Genomic DNA, 18,682 nt, shown 5'->3' with positions numbered 1-18,682 from the left:
TCTGTCTGTCTGTCTGTCTATCTATCTATCTATCTATCTATCTATCTATCTATCTATCTATCTATCTGTCTGTCTATCCATCTGTCTATCTATCTGTCTACCTACCTATATTTAAATAACTGAAAAATTGCCCTTACTTTCTGTACTTGATGTAAGTGAGATTTTTTTGCTCCATGGCCTCTACTATTCTCATTGGCAGTTCTTGGGATTGACTTAAAATGAACTGCCAATGGAAAATTTCTTTAACTGCCTCAATTTCCTCAACTGTAAAATGGGGAAATCATCTGACTCTGCTATGAGACTCAAATGGTAGAATATTTGTAAACCACTCAACACAGTGCCTGATATATCATAGGCACTACACAAATATCCCTTCTCTTGCACCTTCCCCTGGTTTGCTGTGTTATTTGCCTTGAAGGTTCCTGTATCTATAATGGCTTAAATGAAAGCCTCTTCACTTCCAGTGACTTGCTTTTCACTTAATAATTCATTCCTATCAAGTTTTCTCCTATCAGATCAATAGTTTAAAAAAATAATTCCTTAGTCTTCAAGTGCTCTTGTTATTTCTCATTTTACAAGTTTTACCCTCTATAGTCATAAAAAGGCATATGCAAATAACCTGGGGGTTTTGATATAGTCTAATATCTCCTTTTATGTACTTAAAATTGTTTCTTTACACTTAGATTTCTCTACTTTTTAATAAATAAAATTTTTTCTCTGCCTCTTTAAAATATTAAACTGTTCATACATATATGAGACATTATTTTACATCATTCATAAGGTTTTAGAGTCTTATATGTAACATTACCATTCATTTCATGTTCAAAATTGTTCAGGTTCTATCTCAAAACCATTTTTTTCATATTCATGTATTAGCAATTTTTATTAAAACACAGTTGTTTTCCCACTCTTTTTAGGAAATTAAAATGTCCATTTATACCAATAGCAACATTTCTCCCTTGACGACGAATATAAATCTTTTCCTTTACACCAAAAATACTCTCTTCTCGCCCTTTATGTCTCCAAACTGCCCCGTATGAAAATGTCTCTAAGGGACAGTGTGTCTTCCATCTGCAACCCTACTGGCAGGCACTGAACCTAGTGCATTTCTGGTCCTTAACAAATGTTTATTGTTGTTGAAGGAGGGAGGAAGGAAGAAAACAAGGAAGGATGGAAGGGAGAGAAGAAAGAAGGATGGGGAAGAAAGGGAGGGAAAAAGAAGGAAGGGAGAAAAGGAGGAAAAGGAAGAATGGTGGAAAAAAAAGAAATAAGGAAGTAAAGGAAGAAGAGAAATGGAAGCAGGAAGAAGAAAGGGAGAGAGGAAGGAGGGGAAGGGAGGAATGGAGGAAGAAGAGGAAACAAGCAAAGATTGAAGGAAGGAGAAAGGAAGAAAGCGAAGAAATAAGGGAGGAGAAGAATGAAGGAAGGGATAAAAGAAAGAAGAGAAAGAGGGCGAGAGAAAGGGAAAGAGGAAAAAAAGGATCTTTAAGTATTAAGGTTAATTATGTGCTTTTTGCACTGATGCACTAGTGAAATACATGCTTGCTACTGAGAATATGGCTACTCTCCAGTCGAGAAGAATCAATAAGCCACTGTATTTAATACAAGATAATCCTAACTCTTGTGATTTTCCTAGGTATAAACTTCGGTGAAACGTTCTAGATTTGAATTCGAATATTAACAAATATTGTTAATATTAGTCTAAAATAAGAATTAACAAAGAGTTCAGGGAAATGAACTTTATGCTGTTTATTCATATATCATTTATATCTTCCATTAAAGTTCTTTCTTCCACTGTGACTAGAGAAGACTCTGGATTCTCAAAGACTATACCAATGAAGTACAAAGTCTGGTAGGTCTGACCAAATCAGAAAGGCTTTGAGTATGTGTCCAGTGGAAGATTGCTATCTGAAGACCAATCTAGCTAAGTCTGAAGATAGGGATAATCAGGTGGCACAGGGAATAGAGCACTGAACCTGGAGTCAGGAAGATCTGAGTTCAAATAGGATCTCAGATTCTTACTAGCTGTGTGACCCTGGACAAGTCACTTACCCCCTGCCTGCATAAAACTGGAAAAGGAAATGGCAAAGCATACATTGACACATATTGTAAGAAGATTATCCAGGTAGGTAATGAGTATTTTTTATTGAACATATATTTATTGAATATATTTTATTTATCTGTCTGCCAAGGCATAGAAGGGTTATAATCTCTCTTAGTATTGTGGGGAAGTCATGGCAAAATGATGAAGTCATACAATTTTTGGTATACTGAAGCCTGCATGAAGATAAATGCTTGCAGTTACCTCTTGATTACATAGGGGAAGACAGATGCTAGAAGGGATTTTTTTGAATGCTGAAATGAAATCAATAACCAATCAATCAACAATCAGGATGCATTTATTAAGCACCTACTGTATTCCAAGCACTGTGCCAGGCACTGAGGATACAAAGACAAAAATAAAACAATTCCTTCCCTTGAGGAGCTTATCTTCTGCAGTGGAAAACAGCATGTGCAGATTACACTAGAATTGTGCTTGGGTGCTCTTGTTTGCTTGTCTTCTCCCACATCAAGTTTTTGAACAGAGACCCTACCACACAGTCCAATTAACCAATTAAGAGTTTCATCACTTTTCCTTCTTCATCTTCTTCCCATTGTCCAGCAGGCTTGAATGCTAAAGTGCTAATGTATGAGTAATGGTGAGGACTAAGGTCCCAAAACAGCAGTTTGAGGAAATTAAATATGTTTCAGTTAAAATCACATGGTAGGTGCTTAAAAAGTGGTTATTTAATAAGTTAATGCATGAATGACTTTTTTGTCTTCACAGTCTGGCTCTGAATCTCTCACCATGATTTAATTACTTTCAGCAGACACAAGTCGTTTTTTCAATTTCCTCATGGCCAACTTCATTTCTTGGTTCCTCAGGGTGTAGATAATGGGATTGAGCATGGGGGTGATGACAGTATTGTTTATGGACACAGCTGTATCCATGGGCAGGATGGTAAAGGGCCTGCAGTAGACGTAAACACAGGGTACAAAGTGTAGTGTCACCACTATGATGTGGGAGGTACAGGTGGACAGGACTTTGGTTCTCCCTTCCCCTGTCTGTGATCTGAGCATCACCAAGATAGCTGTGTAGGACCCCAGAAGCAGTAGGAACCACAGTAAGGTCACCAGGCCATTGTTGGAGATTAACAATAATTCAAGGGCAAAAGTGTCTGAGCAGGCAAGCTTCACCACCTGAGGCACATCACAGTAGAAAGCATCCAGGACATTGGGGCCACAGAAGGGGAGGGGGAGGATCAGAATGATCTGAAAAAGTGAATGCAAACCACCCCCTATCCATGAAGCCAAAATCAGTCCAACCCATACTTCCTTTCTCATGATGGAGACATAGTGGAGGGGCTTTGAGATTGCAAGGTATCGGTCATAAGCCATAACTGAGAGGAAAAAAATGTCGGCCCCACCGGCAAAATGGAAGAAAAATATCTGGGCCATGCATCCATTGTAAGAGATGGCTTTTCTCTCTGACAGGAGGTCCACCAAAAACTTAGGGACTGTAATGGAGGAGAAAACAATGTCCAATATGGACTTGTTCCGAAGGAGGAAATACATAGGGGTGTGAAGCCGAGACTCGCAAGTGACGGTGACCACAATGAGCACATTGCCCAGCACCATCGTTATGTACACAGCAACGAATGCCACAAACAAGAAAGCTTCCAGCTCCCGAAATTGTGTAAGTTCCAAGAAGACAAACTCTGTCACTCTGGTACAGTTTTCTAAGTCCATGATGTAGAAATTTGTCTTTGGGTCCACCTTGGAGGAGCCAAATAAGAATTAGAAAATTCTATTCTTTTATTGGGCTTTTAATGGAATTCTCTGAAGCACCAAGAATATATTGGATGCTCAAGGGAAAAAAAAGTACCAGGGCTGATTCATGCCCTAGATCTTCTCTAAATCTGCCAATTGTCTCCTATTGCCATGATGGGATTTGGATAATAGTGAGAATCTTGTCAGGTAGATTGTGCCTTCACTCTGTGTCTTCTGGGAAAAAGTGCAATATAAACTTTCCCTACCTATGATACATCTTTCTGTTCAGGGAACATATCTGGGAATGTCTATGGACAAACATTTGAATAGCACTACTCAGTCAGCTACCATACACATGCTTCTTCGTGTCACTTTTTTGGGGGTGAAAGGCTCACAGATACAGGGAATTTCCAAGGCCAAATAAGACACTACACACTATGGATGAGGACCTGGGAATGACCTCCACCTGTATGAGGATTGCCCACTGTTATTCTTCCCTAATGATCTGCTGTGACTTTGAGGCAAACAATCCTTGCTTTTTGAAGGCTGTACCAGCAGTGCACTGTTCTACCAAGCTGGAAAGGCTTCAAGTTACAGACTATATATGTGTCTGTCATCTGAGGAGCAGCCCCAGTTCAGAGAGGGACATTACCAGAGGTCTAACTACAAGATATTGCATTATTTTGGTAAAAATAAATAAGGAAGGCGGCCAGGTAGCACAGCGAGTAAGAGCACCAGCTCCAGTGTCGGATGACCTGGATCGAATCCTGGCCTCAGACACTCAGCACCACACCCAGAAATAACTGGCCGTGTAACCTTGAGCAAGTTAGTTAACCCCGATTGCTTAAAAAAAAAAATAAATAAGGAAAATGTTTCCTAAGGTAAGGAAAGCAGGCTATCCATGCTAAGGAGAGAAGTTCCACACCTCAGCAATGAAATCACAATGAAGTTACAGTAAGAGGAGGAACATGGAAAAACCATTTAGACACTCCAAGTTTCACCTCTTTCCTCAGAGAAGGATCAGACTCATTTAGAAGCACAGAATTTCAGAGTCAGAAGAGACCTCAGAGTTCAAGTTCAATCTATACCTGAAAAGCACATCCCCACTATGTCATAATGAACAAGTGACCACCCAGCCTCTGCTTGAAGGCTTCGAGGTTCTTAAGGTAATGCTACATAAGTATAGACTGAAAGTGGGGAAATTTAGGGGGAGCTCATTTCCTCCCAACAAAGTTCATTCCACATACTCCACAATCCAATGATATCGACCTCCTTGCTGTTTCTTGCACAAGACAATTCATCTCCCAAATCTGGCTATTTTCACTGACTGCCCTCACGCCGAAAACTTTCTCCTTCCTCCTCTCCATCTCTTGGTTTCCCTGGCTTCCTTAAAGCCTCTGTTAAAACTCCATCTTCTGTGAGAAGCCTTTCCTTGTTTTTGTTCAGTCATTTCAGGTGTGTCCAACTCTTCGGGACCCCATTTGGGGTTTTCTTGGCTAAGATACTGGAGGGGTTTGCCATTTCCTTCTCCAACTCATTTTATAGATAAGGAAACCGAGACAAGCAGGGTTAAATGATTCGCCAGTCTGAGGTCTGATTTAAACTCAGGAAGATGAATCTTCATAACTCCTGGCCCAGCACTCTATCTACTATGCCACCTAGAATTATGTCCCCCTTAATTCCAGTGCCCTTCCTTCATTAATTATTTCTAATCTCTCTCTCTCTGTCTCTCTGTCTCTGTCTGTCTGTCTGTCTGTCTGTCTCTCTCTCTCTCTCTCTCTCTCTCTCTCTCTCTCTGTCTCTCTCTCTCTCTGTCTCTCTCTCTCTCTGTCTCTCTCTCTCTCTGTCTCTCTGTCTCTCTGTCTCTCTCTCTGTCTTTATCTATCTGACTACCTATCTGACTATCTATCAATCTATCATCTATCTATCTATCTATCTATCTATCTATCTATCTATCTATCTATCTATCTATCTATCATCTATCTATCTATCCTTGTTTGTGTCTAGTTGTGTGCATGTAATCTCTTCCATTAGATTGTGAGCTTTTTGAGGGCAGGGACTTTTTTTTACCTTTCTTTGCATAACTAGTACTTAGCACATTGCCTGGTACATAGTAGGGGTTTACTAAGTGCTTGCTGAATTTGTCTTTATATGAATTATTAAAAAGTTTTTCTTTATATTGAACTTAAAAATTTATGTCTATGTGACATTTCTATTCTCCATGCCTTTGGTGACTTTTCTCTTATTCATGCTCAATAGACCCTGTTCTTTCACGGAAACTTACAAAGCATGAACTTGAGGTCATTTATCACTCTGGTTGCCCTCCTTAATTTTCTGTACAGCTTCACAATGTCCTTCCTAAGGTAGCCTTTTATTGGCTAGAAGGTTAATCGGAAGTGTATTCCTAGGTGGAAAGAAGGACTAAAGGAGGTGGAAGTTATGTGACAGTGAACAAACCTGGAAACTGAGGAGCACTGGGGTGAATGGTTGCCAGGCTAAGGGTAGATTGCAAGGGAAGGACATAGCCACCATAAACTGAAGAGAATTATTAGTGGTTGGAGCCTGATCCGGCTTCCTGAGTCACTCAAGACAACTACCTGGATGCAATTTCCTGCCAAACTGTGACTGGGGGAATTTATCCCTTCTATGCTTCCTCCCCTCACCCTGCCCCATCTCCACTTAGTGAACTGCTATCACTTACTCTTAAATTTTATTTTATGACTGTATTTTATAATGAGCTTCAGCTCCAGATAAACATCAGCTGTTTTTAACTGTACTTTAATTTTAATTGTAAAACAGCTGACAATTGCCAGCAAGTTTATACATGAGTGGAACATAAGATGAGGGAGGGACAAAGGGAACCTCTGGATGAAAAGCCCTAGATTTAACCAAGAGTCTATGATGAAGATCTCTCTCCCTCTTTCTCTTTCTCTCCCTCTGTCCCTCCCTTCCTCCCTCCCCTGTCTGTCTCTTTCCTGGATGAGGAAATTGAACATCAGAGAAGGGACATGACTTAGAATAATAAACATGTGTTCAACTGAATTGTGGGACACAAGTCCCACATATAGTAATGGGTAGAACCAGGATTCAAACCCAGGTAAGTTGTTTGATCACAAAGCCAAGATTCTTTCCACTGATTATATAAATCCACATGATTACTATATTCAACATAAATATTTATAATGAATAGAGTTTTTCAGACAAAACAGCAAAGGTATGGAGGGTAAAGAAAATAATGATCTGTTGCTTCAGTCATGCCTGACTCTTTGTGACCCCATTTGAGGGTTTTCTTGGCAAAGATATTGGAGTAGTTTGCCATTTCCTTCTGCAGCTCATTTTATAGATTTGAAAACTGAGGCAAACAGGGTTAAGTGACTTGCCCATGGTCACATGGCTAATAAGTGTGAAAGGCTGGATTTGAATTCAGAAAGATGAGTCTTCCTGACGCCAGGTCAGATGCTCTAACCATTGCCCCACCTAGCTTCCCATAATAATAATAGCTAACATTTATATAGCACTTTAAGCTTTGCAAAGCACATAACTAAGTAAATGTCTGAGGTAGAATTTGAACTCACTCCTCCTGACTCAAAGTTGAGCTCTATCCATTATACCACCTAGCTGCCTTTATAGCAAAAGTCCAACTTTAACAACAGAGTGGACATTTACATGCTTTAATGGTTGCCAAGCACTTTATTATTCATTGTGCAGTTTGAGTCTTACAACAATCCTTCAAAGTTGGTAGTTCAGGTGCATTAGCCCTATTTCACATATGAGGAAACAGATGAAGAGAAATTAGGTGACTCATCCATGGCCACAGCTGGCAAACATCAGAACTAGGATAGAAACTCGGCTTTTTTTTTAGCTTCCGTGTTCAGCACAATCTCAACCACATCAAGTTCTTTACACTATTCCACCCAGCGATCTCTGGGTCACTCAAAAAGTGCCTTGTCAACATCCAGATACTGCTGAGAGGTACCGTGGCAGAGCTCTGGTCTTGGAACAGTGAATCCTTGGGTTCAGACGCTCACGGGCTATGTGAACTTGACAAATCAACCTCTCTGAGAATTAATTTTCTCATATACGAAAGAGGTATGATGATAATCACAGTGCCAACTTAGAGGATTGCTGGAAAGATCCATATGAGATTTTGTATGTAAAGTACTTTGCAACTTTGAAGCATTTTATAAACATAACCTATTACTTTAGAAATCTTAATTATTGTGATTAATATTATTCTGGTTACTCAGAGGAATAGCGTGGTAGTGTAATATCCTAGGTATTCATTGAGGGCTCAAGACAGCCAGTGTCCCCATCTTAAGAATGGCATAGAGTGTATGTGTTTCTGGATGGGGGGGAGGTGCTGGATATTATTGATTAATTTCCTTGTATGGAATCCTGAACCAGAGAAGGAGATTAGAAGACAGAATCTTGAGTCACCAGGATCAGTTTCCTGGAAAATATAAGGAAAGCAGAGTGAAAAGAGAATTGGGTCATATTTTCAGTGTAATGCTGCCTCAAATCCCTACTTGTGTAAACCTGGGCTCTCAATAAAGCCATTCAGATATTCAATCAAAAAAGAAGGAAAAAAGAAAAGGGGACTGGTGACTGTCACTATTTATGTGACCTTGGGAGGTATTTCATCTTTCTGGGCTTCTGTTTCCTTCCTCTCTATAAAATGAAGAGGCAGCCAGGCAAGCATCATACACAGTGATAATAACATGGGAAAAAAAATCACCAAAAGGCAGGCAGACTAATTAATAGCAATGTTTCCTTTGATCCTGGAGAACAGATGATAAAGCATCCTCTGTACTCTTAGTAGATGGGGGCAGGGGGAGTCTGGGGGTTCAGAATGTGATGTCAAACTTGGTTGTGGCACAGGTCAGTCTTTGTTAAACTGGTTTCATTTGTTCATTTTTGTGGGGGGGGGGTGGATATCAGTAAATGGCTAATGCATAATTGATAAAGGGCATCAATAAACACTTGAAAGTAAATAAAACATAATAGGATCATATTTTTGGGTGAAAAAGAACCCAGTGGTCCTTTCTAACTCTAAATCTAGGATCCTATAATTATCATGCATGATCCTTTTGCCATACGAGATCATAAAGCACCAAATAGAAAACAACTTCTCTTTTAGAAATTTGTGATTTCATTAGTGTGGGTACTCTGAACTGATTCAGGGACATCAGATTCCACCCTTTCTATTACTTAGCAGATAATTACATCAATCACCCAACCAACAAAACAAATCAAAGCAAACCAATAATGCAAACAAATCAAAATAAAGGGGCCATCCCTAGACTTACTTCTTAAAGAGTCCTATTCAACCAATAATTGAAACAAACATTTGTGAAGTGCCTAATATGGACCAAATACTCTGGAGTCATGAAATGATCAGCCTAGGCCACTTGCTGGTGCTGAGCCTCTCCATCTAGAGGAGGGCTGCCTTTTGAACACCCAGTCTTCTCTTGAGCTTGGTAGACCCTGCCAGAGACTGTGCTCCGTAACCATTGCTTTTCAGAGAGTATGCTCAGTTTCAGTCATGGTGAAGGATCAAAAGATATTATAAAAGGGATGTAGAAAACACCATATATATATTTAAAATAAGAAGATTAAAAAGCAACGTAGTCTTTCTGAGAATGCTCTGTTAACTCTGGAGGCTCTGACCCTTCAGCTAAGCTTGGGGCCAGACCACTCCCTGACCTACCTCCACATCACTGTGGTGGTGTCTCCAGGACCCCCATCTTTCCTGGTCTGATGTGCTCCACCTCAGCTTTATCACAACTATTGTATTCCCAGGTACACAATTCTTTGGTGTAATTAGCAAGGCAGGTGACACTGTTGGACCTTGGGAAGGACATGGAATTTTGTCTTGTTACAGGTAGTTCAAGTGCTCGAAGAGTCATTAAAATGTCACACACAGTCACACACACACCTACCACTGGAAGATATCCAAAGTCTCATTTCTAATTAGCCAGTGTTGTACTTCTCAGGCTCTGTGCTCTGGGGCTTATACCCGACAGGGAATAGCCAGGAACATGTTGACATTGGTTAAATGGAATGTAAGATATTTCAGTTTTAGTTAGTTGAGTGGTTTGTCCTTCCTTCTTGAAGAGGACCATGACATCAGGGAGATGATGACAAGACTTACAATTGGCTGTTCAAGGTCACCAGCCTCACTTTCTCCTCCAGAGCCATGTGGGTCTGGTGGCCAGATATTGATCATGATGACTGGAGACAGACCAGGATACAGTGGGAGACCTGGCCCTTTTAAACTAAGGTCTTTCCAGGTTTTCATTTTGAGTGAGGCAATGCCCATTCAGTGAATAGACCTCTTTAAGAAGTGAGTCTAGGGATGGCCCCTTTAATTAAAAAAAAATAAAACTGGAAGGGGAAGACCCTCAGGGTTGCTGGTTAAAAGAGAAACAGTTAAGATATCCATTCACTCTGAGCCAGGAGGGCCCCAAAATAACCATTAAGTGGCGCTTGGGCAGAACCTTATTTTTGCCCAATCCAAGAGATCCAGAGTGAATTGGGTTCAAGGCGTGGTCTTTGAGAAGGAAATCTAGTTAACTAGGTGGCTTTTGGTCATCAAAATTTACCCTGCTTTGGGCAGAACACCCTCAGGTAAGGGGAGAGGAAAGGAGACAGGACTGGACAGGACTGGATGAGCTGAGTTCCTTAGCTGGAACTGGCCACCTGGGTTACCATTCAGGCAACTTCGACTACTCACAGGTTGTGGTTTGAGCTTCGTTCAAGAAGACGACCATGGCATCAGGGGTACAGATAATGACAGAGCACTCTTGTCTATGATATAAAATCTATCATAGATTTTAGAACTGGAAAGGACCTCAGATATCATCTATTACAATCCCTTCTTTGTTTTCCCATTGATTTTTTTTATTACTATATTTCATTTTAAATTCCACTGACCAGTAGAAGTATTGTAAGATATGAAATGTTACTAATCCAATCCAATCTAATCCAATGCAATAAAGATTTACTCAGATCCTTCCACGTGCAGACAAAAATACAAATGAAAACAACTAGACTAAACAATGTTTAAAAAGTGATTGTATAGCAACTTTTTAGTACTGACAAAACTAAACTGGAAACTAACAAAGCTGTCCATTAATTGAGGAATGATGGCATATGTCATGGCACGTGAATGTGATTAATTATTGTTATGCTGTAAAAAAAGGATGATTTCAAAGAACCATGGAAAGACTTGAATGAACGGATGCCGAGTGAAGTCAGAAGAACCAGAAGGACAATTTTTAGTGTAATGCCAATATTATAAACCAAATTTTTGAAAGACTTTTACAAACTGATGAAGGAAATGAATAGAACCATGAGAATTATTTCTACAATTATGACAATGTAAAAACAAGCAATTTCTAAAATTGAAGGAACATTGTATGATCAATACAATAATAATTTGTGATTCCAGAAGACTGGTGATGCAAAACCATATCCATGCCAGAGATGAAACACCATGTCCATGGAAGATTTTGCTTCACTATGCTCACTTGTAACAAGAAATTTATATTTTCTTCTTTTTCAAGTGAGGATCAGGGAGGAAGGGAGAGAAAACAGATTTCCATTAATCTGAATGGGTAAGACTAAGAGAACTTCAGTTGTCTTCCAAGAGATTTTGGCTAATGTACCAATGCCACAGATGCCTTTCTCCACTCCCATATGCCCCATGCTCCAATCAGGACCAGACTCTCAAATTGAAGCCTAAACTTTTGATCACAACGACAAGATTATATGCACATAAAATGACTTTACTCCAGCATGCATACTGATTTCAAATGTAACCTGTGATCCAGAGCCCAAACTGTTACAACAAATGGGTTCAATCTTGGGTTACTTCTGCACAATCATATTCATTGGCTTGAGTCCCTTTCACTGGTTTTCTGCCATGAAAATCAGGATTTGCCTCCTATTTTGCTCTCTGGTAGAAGGGAAAAGGCTTCTCCATGAAAATCAGGATTTGCCTCCTATTTTGCTCTCTGGTAGAAGGGAAAAGGCTCCTCAGTCACCATGTTAATATTCTGGCTAATGAGACTGACTATATGACAGGCTCCATTGAAGCTAATTTTTAAAGAGGAAATGACTCTTACTCCTTCCCATCTTGCTATATTCCAACCAAACCAGATTACTTGCTATTCTTCACACATGATATTCCAGTCTATGTCCATGCTTTTGTATAGGAATATACAACCAAGGTCACCCCTCCATCTAAGACCTTTCCAGATTCCACCCAGCTGTTTTTGTTTCCCCTTGAAATATGGTATTTATAATGCCTATAGGATATATGTGTACATACAATTTGTATGCATATGTCCCTGATAGAATACAAACTCCTTGAGGGCAGGAACTATTTGGTTTTTTTCTTTGTATTCCTGAATCTGGCACAGTGCCAGGTTCTTAATACAGCAGGTTTTTCATTAATTTTTGTTGGCTGATTGATTAATTAATTGATTCAGAATTCCTCCAGTAGCTTTGGTTCCAGATCTTTGCTGAGTTCTCTTCATCTGGGACTGGTTCATCAGTGTATTTGTTTCCCCAGAGGGACTGCATGGATGTACAGTTCTACCTCAAGGTAACTGAGTCCCCATCTCTGTGTAATTCATCTGTTCTCCGATCTTTTCTGTTTCTTACTCTTTTTCCCCTAACCACTGGAGACAGAGGACCTGGATTCATATTTTATATGTGTGATCCTGGGTAAGTCAATTAATCTTTATGGATCTCAGCTTCTTCATTCATAAAGTGAAGGAGTTCTATGAGATGATCTCAACAATCCTCTCCAACTCTGAACTTATGATTCTCTTTTTTTTCAGATCAGGAAACTGAGGTACATAAAGGTGACATGATCTCATAAATGCTCCATTGGAGCATATCATAGCTCTTCTATATTTTCTCATCCCATGCAATTGTTCTCCTTGCCCTCCAAATCGTCCAAATAAAACCATCCCAACATGCTCTATATCCTTCTCTAGTTCTATAAATACTCCAGGACTTCCAACACCATTGAAGTTGCCCATCTATTATTTCTCATTCTTGCTACATACATACCCAATCCACATCTTTTCTTATCACATGTGTGTTGGATGATTTCTTTTATGATGCATTTCGTGGGTAATTTATCATTAGTAATATGCTGTAGACCACTTATTACCTCATGAGAAAAACATTAGTATTAAAGAGAAAGGCAGCTTTCTCTTTAAAGGATCATGCATTGGAAACACTGTGTAGTGCAGTCTTCAAAACCTCTGTGATCTCATTGTTATGGGGATTCTTTCCACAGTGATGTTTGCATCACTGCCAGTGGACTCTTGAGTCCATCCAACATGTCTAGAGTCTTTATGTCAGGGGTTTTTAACCTGGGGTCCAGAGATATCAAAGGAATTTGTCAATAGATTTGAGGGAGTCCATGAATTTGTTTTTAAGTGGATAACTATATCTCAATAGAACTTCTTTCCTTTATTATATTATGCTTTTCATTTTATTATAAATTATAAAATCATTATTCTGAGGGGGGTGGTGGTCTCTAGATATTATGAGACTTCCCAAGGGTCCATGACACAAAAATAAACAAGTCTATTCTAGGTGCCTCATAATTTGTTCCTCTGAGGAACTGCACTTTAATGGGCAGGACTGCTGGACAGATGAACCTAGAATTTTCCTATCCTATTCTCCACCCACATACCTGTCTAATAAGAGGAGGATGCCAGAACTTTTGCAACTGTGTCTTGGTCCCAAATGTCAGTGATCTTCAGCATGATGAAATACACTGTCTGACCAAGAGTCTATCACTTGCCCATTGTTAGGATGTCCCCCTGAATATCTTATAAGCAGGGCACCTTGTTGTGTGAACATCCTTTTGTGGCACTTGATGAAACCGTTTTACCTGCATGTATAACGCGAGTCATCTATATCTTCATCTTGATCACCTGCCCGCTAGATGAGATCCAGCTGCGGATGGAGACATTCCTAGTAAAGATAAGGATCCTCTGGGGACTCTATGGATCTTTTGAAGCTGAGCATCCTGTTAAATAATCTTGGTAATTCTTTCTGGCTTTGTTCCTGCTTCTTGATCTGAAAGACCCTTTCCTGTTTCAGTTGGTACCGTCTGGATATTCACCATGCCGTTACTGCTTTGCTCTTCTCTCACTCTTTACTTTCAGATTGATGGCTAGGCTATTGCTACCAGGATCTCCTTATGGAGAGGGCATTTGATGGAAGATAAATAAAATTCCATGAAAGTAATTGAGCACTTGGACCATTGATTTTTTATCCTTGATCCCACTGCATGACTGTCTCACCTCCTTTTCAGGTCACTGTTCTCTTTGATGATGTTATTTAGGCTGCTCTTTGTATCCTTGAATAGCTTGGTCACACTGCAGATAGAGTAGTGGTTCTGGAGTTAGAAAAACTTAATTTCAAATTTGACCTCAGACATTAACTATCTATGTGACTCTAGGCAAGTCACTTAACCTGTCTGCCTCAGTTTCCTTATCTATCACATTGGCATAGTAATAATACATATATCTCAGGGTTGTCAGGAAGGTCAAGAGATATTTGTAAAGTGCCTTGAAAACCTATTTTTATCCTGTTTCTTTTTGAATGATCTACATGAAGTGATGACTCAATGAAGTTGTTCATAATTACTTCAAAGAGTGTAGCACAAATATTCACACAGGAAGAAAAACCAAACAAGTGAATGGAGAATTTCTATTATATAGACTATGAAATATAGTTTAATGACAACAATTACAGCTGATATAGGAGGACATATATTTTGGACAAATTTGGCAAATGTATGATAAACTGTGCCCCAAGTGAATGAAATTATTTTATATTAGGAAATTACTCAGTGCTCTTAATAATCCTAATTTCTTCCTGAAACAAAAACCCATGTGTTTAAAGTCAATATTGGCTTTATTACTACATGGCTGTAATCATGGAATCTCATACTCACAAAAAAATAAAATCTGTGGGTCACCCAAAACCCAAGGGAGAGACACAATAGAGAAGTTACAACATATTCCTAAAGATTAATTTTATGCACTCTTCAAATGCTAACCTAAAAACACATTCCACAAACATACTTATGAATGGTTTTGTGCTCTATGAGTCCAGAAAGCGTAATTGATGATTTAGCCCCAGGTAGTGATGGGAAGCAGATTTCAACTTGCTAATATAGAAAGTCTCTATGAGACCCTCTTCTTTTCCAGCACCTTTTTCAGGGCAGCTTTGATTTCACTGTTTCTCAGGCTATAGATGAGGGGATTCAGCATGGGAATCACCACTGAATAGAACACAGATACAACTTTGTCCCGGCTTAGGGAGTAGCTGGAGCTGGGTCGAAGATACATGAAGAGGGCAGTTCCATAGAGAAGAGTGACTACAGTCAAGTGGGAAGCACAAGTGTTGAAAGCTTTGTATCGGCCTTCAATAGAGTTGATCTTCAGGACAGCAGCAACAATGTACCCATAGGAGATGAGGAGGATGAGGAAAGATGTTCCTCCAACAGCAATCACCACAAGGAAATTAATCATCTGACTGAGAAAGGTGTCTGAACAGGAGAGAGCTAGGACTGGGGGGAGGTCACAAAAGAAGTGATTGATCAGGTTAGGGCCACAGAAATCTAGTTGAAATATGGAGCTTGTTTGGATTAGGGAGCTCAGGAAACCTCCCATGTAAGCTCCAGCTACCATCTTGGTGCAGAGGTCTGGAGACATGATGGCTGTGTAGAGCAGTGGATTGGAGATGGCAGCATAGCGGTCATATGCCATGGCAGCCAGGAGGCAGCTCTCAGTCAAGCCTGTGCCAATAAAGAAAAAAAACTGAGTGGCACAGCCCACAAAGGAGATGGCTGCCTGTTTCTTGAAGAAGTCTGAAAGCATCTTGGGGGCCACAGTGGAAGAGTAGCAGATGTCTATGAAGGACAGGTTGCTGAGAAAGAAGTACATGGGTGTATGGAGATGGGAGTCAATTTTGATCAGAATTATAAGACTTGGGTTCCAGGCTAAAGTCACCAGATAAATTCCCAAGAATGTTACAAAGAGGGTGACTTGCAGTTCTGGATGGTCTGAGAATCCCAGAAGAAAGAAAATGGTCACTGATGTGCTGTTGTTTTCCTTGGCTATGGACATGTTTGCCACAAATATAGGAAGACTCCTGGGACAATGTAAACCAGATTTCAGGTGTTTTCAGCATGGGATTGTGGGACTTGCTGAGGGTTCTCTTCTCCCAGTTCCACAGAAAATGCTGTTGGACATCCTCTTCTGTTTTTATGATGACCTCTTCCATTGGGTAGGGGAGAAGAAAGTCACACAGATAATGGTCAAGTCTCTATTAGTGAAAGGAAGTCAAGGCTCATAGGTTCAACGGGGGGAAGTCACTTTAGAGGTGATGGAATCCAGTTCCATCATCTTACATATTTTATAACTGAGGCCCAAACCAACCGTCTTTGATATATTTGATTCATTCTATTAATTCAAAGTTGGACACATGTGTGTAAAGGGAAAAGGGTTTTAAGAGTTTTATCAATTGGCACAGCTGGTGCCTGGCTTACCCTTACTAGATTTAGGTATATGTTTACGTGTGTATGAAAACCTAGCAATTGCCAACAGAGCCAGGGAGTCAAAAGAATTTACTTTCCTTCTTTGATCCTTACATTTGATGTTTTTCTCTCCTTATCTCATCCATGCCTCTTTTTGAGCCTGTCCCTACATTAATTCCATGGGACCCTGCGTAATTTCCATGTAAATCTTCTATGTAAAGTTCCTTGTTTCTCTATGAGTCCAGAATTCCACATCTTCCCTCCCCCCATGCTAGTGTGAGCACTCCTTTCATGGCTAGCATCCTCAGTGCTCACCCCTGGTCCCATCTCTTCATTCTTTACCCAGAAGCTCATTTCTTCTGCCCTAAGCTCTGTGAAATTCCAAGGAACCCCATGGAATCTAAGCGTTTATTTTGAAATATTGATAAAAACACCACAATCGTTTGTGTATGACTTTACACATTTAGTATGGTTCTTTGTTGTTGTAAGTAAAAGAGAGTGATGGAACAGAAGAGTGCTTTTTTCACCTTCTCCCACCCCTATTTTACTATTTCCATGAATAGTTGGAGGGGGAGCTGGAGCCATAACTAGCAATTTTGGCACTTGGGGCAAGAAGAACAGCACAGTGCCCAGGACAGGCAGCAGGACTCACTCTTAAATCAGTAGAGACCCTGGCGCTATCTCATGGAGGAAATGACTCCAAGACATTGGTCCAGGTCAGGACACTCAGAGGCTTGTGTAGGAGAGACAACAGCCTGGTACAAAGGAAGATGGAATCAGCTAGAAGCTCATGAGGTGAACCTTAAATTTCAATGACCTGGTGTGAAGAACCAAGTGTCCCACTTCAGCTATGACCCTGGACAGAGCCACAGTGAGAGCTTAGCATGGTCTGTAGGCAAGTCCAGTCCAGAGCATTATCATGAGTGATGGCTTTATTGTGTTTATCTTCTTTTTAGACACTTCCATTTCTAATATTCTAACATATTTTAAGGGCACACAATTCTGTCAGTGTGTAAAGGGCTTCTCTAAACTTTGAGAACAATCTATATTTTTTAAGCTCTGGTTCCTCCATCCCCCATGCATGAAATCGTTTTTCATGAAAGCAGACTTTTTAACTTGGGGTCACCAAATTGCTCTTTATAAATTTCATGGGGTTCATGGAATTGGTTGGGAAAAACTGGTCTAAGGTTGCACAACCATCATGCATTGGAGACAGAACTTTAATTTGGGGCGTCTGCATTTTTCTTCCCATTTCTTATTATTCTTAGTAGAAAATATCCTTAGAAAACTTCAAAGAGACCATTTGCTTGTGCCAGAGGCAGAGAGAAATAGATGATACTTCCCTTTGTTCTGCAGAGAGAATGGGGGAGTTGACAGTGCTAGTGTGGCCATGGAAGAAATAGCAGGTAGGGAAATTCCCAAGGCCCTCAAAGAAAAAAAAAAAGGGTGAGAGGGAGCTTGACTTATCCTAAGAAGTCCCCCAAGGTGTTTCCAAAGGCCAGAAAGTTATCTTGGGCTAGAAGAGCTAAAACTCACTTAATAAGATGTGGAGGGAACATTGGGGGGGTGTATACACTGCATGGACATCCTGGGCCATTTGAAGTTATTAAATTACTGTGGGAAGAAATATTTCCTCTAGTTTGTCTTAAATTCACTTGTTCAATAAGGCAAGAAGTATTTCTAAAGCAGTTATTATATTCCAGGCACTGTGCTTAGCACTGGGGATCCACAGAAAGACAAAAACATTCCCCATCCTCCTTTGAGGAGCCTATAATATAATGTGGACACATTATGCAAAAACTACACAGGACAAGTGGAAGTAATCTCAGAGAGAAGTCATGAGCATTAAGGGAAATGGAGGCTTTCTCAGATTTTAAGGGGAAAACCACCTTTTATTTGAACATACCAGGATTTTTATCATCAACCTGCTGGCCATCCATCACCTCCCCAATGACCTTGGATTGATTTCGAGTATACTTTCCATTAGACTGTGACCTCCTTGAGAGTTTGTTGACTGATTGGTCGATTGAATGATTATCATTGCCTACACAGCTTCCTGTCCCTGCCCAGGGGAATGACCTCAGAGTCTCCTCTAGGCTGATCGCTTCTTGGGACACCTCATTCAAGGGAAGAGAGTCCTCAGGGATGTGAACCTTTTTCCCCATCCTGGAGTTCTAATCACCATGTCCTCAGTACTCAGAAAGAATAGGGGGAAAATTAGAGTGTGGGTTGAGATCCTCAAGAAAGTAAAATTCTGAGAGACCAGAAGCATAGGTTAGCTAGAATTGAGGAAGTGGA

General features: G+C 40.1%; 2 protein-coding genes across 2 annotated transcripts; both read right to left on the bottom strand.

Moving 5' to 3' along the window:
• Positions 1-2,596: 2,596 nt before the first annotated feature.
• Positions 2,597-3,789, bottom strand: LOC138177051 (olfactory receptor 4D6-like). Its single transcript, XM_069108030.1, has one exon. It carries the CDS (start codon positions 3,787-3,789, stop codon positions 2,854-2,856), a length of 936 nt encoding a protein of 311 aa, XP_068964131.1. The 3' UTR covers positions 2,597-2,853.
• Positions 3,790-15,029: 11,240 nt separating this feature from the next.
• On the bottom strand, positions 15,030-15,974 carry LOC138177050 (olfactory receptor 5A1-like). Its single transcript, XM_069108029.1, has one exon. The coding sequence runs from the start codon at positions 15,972-15,974 to the stop codon at positions 15,030-15,032; it is 945 nt and encodes a 314-aa protein (XP_068964130.1).
• Positions 15,975-18,682: the final 2,708 nt, after the last annotated feature.

This window comes from Petaurus breviceps, unplaced genomic scaffold (genome assembly GCF_028583685.1).
Source record: "Petaurus breviceps papuanus isolate PSGF00001 unplaced genomic scaffold, PetGlider_PUasm1.0 90330, whole genome shotgun sequence".
NCBI classification, from domain to species: domain Eukaryota; kingdom Metazoa; phylum Chordata; class Mammalia; order Diprotodontia; family Petauridae; genus Petaurus; species Petaurus breviceps.
The sequence above is the reverse complement of the archived record's forward strand: the minus strand, read 5'-3'. Positions and strand labels throughout refer to the sequence as shown.